The 6740-nt window shown below is 44.8% G+C and overlaps 1 protein-coding gene across 1 annotated transcript; it reads right to left on the bottom strand.

The window, feature by feature from the left end:
• Positions 1 to 2027: 2027 nt before the first annotated feature.
• Positions 2028 to 5748, bottom strand: LOC123110560 (shaggy-related protein kinase alpha). The gene is made up of 13 exons (XM_044531117.1): positions 5560 to 5748; positions 4675 to 4856; positions 4495 to 4587; positions 4344 to 4403; positions 3899 to 4171; positions 3726 to 3800; positions 3568 to 3624; positions 3345 to 3485; positions 3207 to 3257; positions 2982 to 3077; positions 2824 to 2907; positions 2567 to 2669; positions 2028 to 2481 (listed from the first exon to the last, which is right to left on the bottom strand). Exons 2-13 carry the CDS (start codon positions 4789 to 4791, stop codon positions 2399 to 2401), a joined length of 1233 nt encoding a protein of 410 aa, XP_044387052.1. The 5' UTR covers positions 4792 to 4856; positions 5560 to 5748; the 3' UTR covers positions 2028 to 2398.
• Positions 5749 to 6740: the final 992 nt, after the last annotated feature.

Consider the following 6740-nt stretch of genomic DNA (forward strand, 5'->3'; position numbering starts at 1 on the left):
CAAAGGCCACAATTTTGCCAACCCCTCCTAGCAAGCCTATGGGCCGTCCAAATCTATGTTGGTTTGCAAGCCATGCAAAAAATCACCTCCGAAGGAGCCCAAACGTTTCAGATGTAACAGTGCAAGGTGGTGCACCTTGATCCAGTGAATTGCACATTATATGTCTAGGCCTAAGAATGATGCCCATTCATCGAGTGCTTCCGAATCATTTCGTCCACGACGTCCTCAGAGATATGGGTGTGGCGAAGGTGCTCTCAAAGCGTGAAAATTGTCTAAGGTGCTCCATGGGAAGGTCATATTGAGTTTTATCTTGTGGATCCAAGCATCGTCCGCCAAGGCCTCTTTAACTTTCCTTTTTTTTGCGAGGACACTAGTACAAAAGGGAACTATTAAGACCCCATAATTGCACACGATGGGGAAGCAATGGGTGCCATGTCAACATTTTAGATGGTATGAATATAAAACTGTTTGTACAGAAAAATAAATGTATGCGACCAGACGGCCATCGCGCACGACCAAGGAAACAAAACTATTTGTGACATAGTACATACATGTTCGACGAAGAATCGTTTGCAAAGTTGTTAGTTATCGCCCACGGTTTCCTTAAGTAAATTGTTTGCATTATACGACTCATGGTTTCAGAAAGTCAATTGTCTGTGATAACTATAGTCATTTCACACACAACTTATGGAGACCGGTGTGTGATTAGATACAGAGGGTTCACTCCTGTGACAACACCACTCCCCTTCTTCATTCTAGCAGAACACTCAAATGATCAAACCATACATTTCATAGTCACACTGTGACTTTTACATTCATACGATCGAACTACAGTATTTAAACAAACAAACTAATTATGGCTGCATCTTGCGTCGGTGTTGGTGTACTCCCAGACATTAGGCCAAGCTTCAAGTAAGGCCAGAATGTTCTGGACTTCCGCGTCCAGGAGCCGGTTGACGGGCAGGGGAGCGGCGACTGGCGGCGCTGCAAGGAAGATATCGACGACGGCAGCCATGCCGCTAAGGCGGGCACTGGCACATGCAAGGTAGGGACAAGCGCGTGCATGGGCGCAGGTGCTAGTGCAGGCGTTGTGCACGTGCACATCGGCGAGGACTTCGTGGATCCCTGCAGCTTCAAGCCAGGCAACGATGTGCGGTGCCCAAACCATCAATGCCACAGACATGGACACTGCTGGCGCGGGCGTGGAAACAGGAGCTGGCACGGGCGCGGGAGCAGTCGCGGCGACTTCATCAAGGCCCTGTCAAAATCGTCCCATAGCTCCTTATATTCTTGCTCCTCTGGCTCGCGGTCTTCCTTGGCAAAGTGAAAGACTAGGGGCAGCCCATCCTGCTGCGTCATTGTGTGCAGCAAGGTCAGTCTTCCTCAGCAAAGTGGAAGACTAGGGGCAGCCCATCCTGCTGCACCATGGTGTGTGGCAAGGTCTGACTTATTGGAGCCAGGCGGGCGAGAGGTGAATCGGAGGGGGGATCAAAAGAGGATTGTAGCGAGAGCAGGGAGTGCAACGGTTTATTAAACAGCGTCTCAACGCCACTAAGGGGGCAGTTGGGAGAAAAGGCAGGCGGAGGAGGGAAGTCAAAGGGCTCGCCTCCCGGTAAGCCTATGCAGCAGCCTGCTTGCACACCTCCCGTCCCGTCAACTCACACGGTGCAGCGGCCTGCTTGCACATCTTCGCACGGCACCTCCCGGACTATCAAAAGCGGGATGCATGGCACGGTACCTGTGAAGAACAATGTCGTGCATGAATTTGTGACATGATATAGTAGGTCCTTCACAGCCAAGATAAAAATATTAGAACAATTCAGTTAAAAGTATTTTCAAAACACTGGCACCGATAAAACAGTTCGGTCATAGCCAAGAATCCAAGTTCGGTTGATTTGCTATGATACAAACATGAGGCAGCAGTACCTACTCAAGTTCAACAACTTAGTGGTTCTTACCCACAAAAAAAAAAAACTTAGTGGTTCTGAGGATTTGTCAACTTGTTCAGTTTGTACCAGATAGCAAAATTGAAAAACTTGACAGTATCTGACAGAACAATGTGATGAGTACAAATGAATTATAGCCTCGATCCATGAACAAATACTGGACCAAATATTGGCGGTACATAGGGTGCATCCTTACTTGCATAGCACATGAGCTCAGGGGAGAACGGTCGAAACACTTCTCATCTACTTACAGAATCATGGGTGGCTTTGTTACATCGGCAGTAGGGGGAAAGAATACATGACATCGAGGTCCCGGACGAGAAAAAGAATAATAATCACATGTGTCATCGCCTATATCCCATGTGGCTGCAGGCAATCTCAAACTCCTGGGGTTTCTAGTAGACGACAATCGGATTTGTTCTGAACTAAACTTCAAGCAGCCGTCTGACGGATCACCATCCTACAAAGGCACAGTTCTTCCGAGCATGTTCAGGGATGAGCTTCACCAGGATGTCCATCGGCACGCCCTTCAACTCTGTTCAAGCCCAGCACGCCGGAGTTGAAGATAAGTAGTTGATGTGGGGTTATAGTGCGAGTGAGAATTGATATTGTAGACTTACCATGGGGCTTGAAGTTAAAGAGTGGAGGAAGAAAACGGCCGTTCGGTAAGCGGGTGTTTGGGTCCCGAAGTTCATCGAAGAATGGATGAATTAATGCTTCCAACTGTATCAGGAAAGCAAGTAGGAATGTCAGCTACAGCTTGCACAAAACTGAGTCTGTTCGAATACAGGGAAGCAAAAGCATTTAATTCAGTGATGACAATAAATCGAACTTCTTAAGGAAACAGCATTTGCTCAAACAATGTAGCAACACTCACAGCAGTTGAACGCAGGCTTGGTGAATATTGCAAGAGTCTGGAGACAAGATCTACTGCTTCAGCAGGCATTCTTTTATGGAAGATCTGATGGGGATGAAAACAGTAATGTTATACTGCAGCCTTAGAGGCAAGTAAAACAGCTAACACAAGGTTCCTACCTTGTGCCATGGGTGAGCTTTGATTTGCGGGAATTTAAACTCAGTATAATTTGGATTCATGCACTTAATTTCTTCTCGTGTAGGGGTACCTAAAACCTGATATGAAACAATGTAAGTAGGTGTAAATACAACTAAAAGATGGTAACTTCCTTGGAAACAATGTAAATAGGAGCAAATACAATTAAACAGAGAGCAACTTGCTGGGGAGAAAGATTGTAAATGTACCTTGATGATTTCAACAAGCTGATCAACACCACTGTCCCCAGGGAATATAGGCTATTAAAGAAGAGAATAGATCTTAGGCTGACAGATCCCATAGGCTGGATAGTTTAATAATCACATATAAATTGTGTGATCACATACCTGTCCTAGAAGGAGTTCAGCAAGAACACAGCCAGCAGACCAAACATCAATTGCTGTTGTGTATTCAGTAGCACCAAATATGAGCTCTGGGGCTCTATAGTACCTTGAACAGATATAGGAAATATTTGGCTCTCCTTTTACCTATTGAAAGTAAAAAATAATTAGACAACATCAAAATGCCAATGTCGTGCAAGTGTGAATATCAGGTAATGTGTGATCATACCAGCACTTTCGCGCTTCCAAAGTCACATAATTTCAACTGATGAGTATGTGGATTCACCTGGCAAAAATATTTTTTCATCAAATCATCTGACTACACCAAAAGTAGTGCTTGACTATACATTAAATGCGTCAGAAAGTATTCGATCGATTTGTACGCACCAGAAGATTTTGAGGCTTAATATCTCTGTGACATACTCCAATGCTGTTGTGAATGTATGCCAAAGATCTACATATCTGTAAATTATAATCAATTTCATAGGTTATGGTCAGTACTAAGTAGTTCTTGAATAGATTACTAACAGATTTTTGGCATGAAAAAACATGAACTTTACCTGATACATGTACAGTTTTGCATATATCAGGGGCATGCGTTGGTTCATCTTGTTGTAATGCTTAATGACACGATGAGCAGTCTCCGGAACATACTCAAGCACCAGGTTGAGGTAAAGCTCCTCCTTCTCAGTCTTTGAGAAAAAACAATGCTTTAAAGCCACAACATTTGGGTGGTCAAGAACTCGCATCGTTTGCAGCTCACGGTTCTTGTATCTCTTGTCTTGAAGAACCTTCTTTATAGCCACTGTCTCGCCAGTTTCAAGACACTTGGCCTATGCAAGATCATTCAAAAAAGTTGGGGCCATCAGGAATTACTAAATTAATGTGTGCAAAGATTAACACATCATGAAACTAAATAATACTCCCTCTGTCTCAAAATGTAAGACGTGTCAAAAATCTCTTACATTTTGAGTCGGAGGGGGTACTGATTATCCAGTAACAAACCTGGAAAACAGTTCCAAATGACCCATTACCAACCACGCGCTCAGCCATGTAGCTAATGGTCTGCAATGCAGATAGATAACTTAGTGGACGGAAGTTATTGAGCTACAGAGAGGATTGCAAAAACACCACTTAATATAGATTTTTTACATACCTGTTTTGCTTGCCCATTTCTTCCCTCAATGCTTGTGACTATAATATGGCCCGGTTCCGTCCCATTGCCGTTGACTACTATATCTTCAGTGTCCTGCGTTATTCAGAAACAAAATTAGGAACTGATCACCTGCCAAAAGACATAAGATGAATTGGTCAACCACTCTAGGGAGATTATTACCCTGTCATCCCTTATGCTCATACTGCCCATCTCGTTCGGAAGTCGGTCGGCATCACCACTAGTACTCGTGTCATTCTGGAAGCGCGAGGAAGGACGCACCGCACCAACCGAGGCCATAATGTGGTAGAATTACCCAATAAGAGTTACAGGCTACCGTTCAGAATGCACCGTACTTGGTTAACCTGCAAAAGGCAGCATTACTGTGAGTCAAAAACGTACAGGCAAGTCGATCGCTTAAAGCAGGTGACCAGGATGTCTAAGGACGTCCACTTATGGTTGCAGACAATTTCTATTGCTTGATAGGCTTTAAGATACTGAAAAGGTTGTAATTTTACACTCCCAGCGCCCTCTCGACTGCCAAATTCCTATCGATATTGGAGAGCATGTTCTGGGTGGCTCAATCCAGGTCTCGTGACAAAGCAGAATTAGACTGTAGTTCCTACATATCATAAAGCTCTTTCTAAAAGTCTGATCACGCAGGACATACTCAGCAAACTCGATACCCGCCGTTAGCCTCCGAAGCTTGTTGACCAATTCGTGTCTCCTTGCCTGGAACGACAGAATTCTCGATCCAGATCACCATGTTTCCATCGAAGCCCGCGTCCATACTCACCAACTCCCCTCCAATCCAAAGACATTCAGGATCGCCGAGAAACCAGCAGAGGACGCAATCGAGCTCCGAGCTCCAAATTTTGCAAGCCAGAAGAGGGGAAAAAAGGAAAACAAACACCTATCATCCGAACAGAGGGCAGGCCAGCACCTAAAACGCAGCACCCTAAGACCACCAAACCCTAGAACCACGGATTCCTCCCTCACGCTCGCGCAAAGACCAGCCGGAATCGACGGATCGGACCTGAACCGGGATAGGATTGATCGATCGATTACCTGCCGGATCAGAAGGCCGGCCTGCCCGACGCGGGGATCCGGGGCGGAATCCGCCTGACGCAGGGGTGAATTTCCCCCCTCCCTCCCCAGCTCCGGCGCGGGACGTGGGGGGAGGATCGGAGGAGAGGAGGGGGCGGCGAGCGAGCGAGCAGAGCAAATGAGAGGGAGGGGTGGCCAGGGGAAAAAAGAGGTTATAATGCGGAGGAGGAAAAAAAAGATGTGATTAATTAATTAATTGCGTTGGGGGATTCATTTACTCGTTGATTAATTAATTACTAAAACCTGTCCGTTTGACCGTTGAAAGGTTCTGGCCCCGGGGCGCCCTCCGCGTGTCATGTGGTGTGGGGCCGTTTTGTCTGTATTTTATCTCTTGTCCCATGGATCAAAACATACATAGCCTTTTCTTTTACAAAATACAATTGCATATATGTTCATATGCAAGCACGTACACTTATCTCTATGAACGGACGCACCTTGTAGTCGATAGGAATATCTCCTACTGAATAAATGCAAAATATAAAAAAATGTGAGCATCAGTATAAGTCTAGAACTTAAACTCTGATGGGTTGCTTCCACCACAAGAATAAACAAGCTGAGCTATGCTCAATTTGCGTATATAGCCAGTTTGGTTGGGGCAATTGAAACTACGGGAATATGAACTAAACCGGTAAATTTAATGCTAATTAAGGATAAACTCGTGTTGTTTGAGTAACATGGGAGGGGTGAGAATTGGGGAGGAATTGTTTTAGTGATTACATGTTAACCTTTCATCACGACTTTTAATTACATGTAAACCAGTGGATTTGATCGAGAAATTAAAAGTACCAAGTTATCTAAAGATGTGAGAAGGGAAATAAATATCGACCTACTGGAAGAACTTGACAACTTTGCACAAGAGATAGTCAAACAACACATTAATTTTATATACTTGGCTAAAATTGAGAGGCAGCCCTCCCATATCTAGGTGGGCTTACAAGAGACTTCATGATTATCCCTCGGTAATTTTAGGGTTTTACTCTTAGGTTACACTATCTTTTCAGCAAGTAGGTATTTTCCACTCTGCACTTACACATCGAAGAAGATAGTGTATGGTTGAGATCCCCCTTTGCTCGGGCTCCTCTAGTAGTTGAGGTGGCTTCCTTTCCTGTTGAGACTCATTTATCCAGTGGCTTACGGCTTAC

This window comes from Triticum aestivum, chromosome 1B, assembly GCF_018294505.1.
Source record: "Triticum aestivum cultivar Chinese Spring chromosome 1B, IWGSC CS RefSeq v2.1, whole genome shotgun sequence".
NCBI lineage: Eukaryota > Viridiplantae > Streptophyta > Magnoliopsida > Poales > Poaceae > Triticum > Triticum aestivum.

Excerpts from the sequence above, each read along its gene's own strand:
- LOC123110560 (XM_044531117.1), bottom strand. The coding sequence starts at position 4,791 with ATGGCCTCGGTTGGTGCGGTGCGTCCTTCCTCGCGCTTCCAGAATGAC. Across the intron at positions 3,801-3,898 it reads CAAAACTGTACATGTATCAG|ATATGTAGATCTTTGGCATA; the intron begins GTAAAGTTCATG and ends TATAATTTACAG. Across the intron at positions 2,482-2,566 it reads CTTTAACTTCAAGCCCCATG|AGTTGAAGGGCGTGCCGATG; the intron begins GTAAGTCTACAA and ends GGGCTTGAACAG.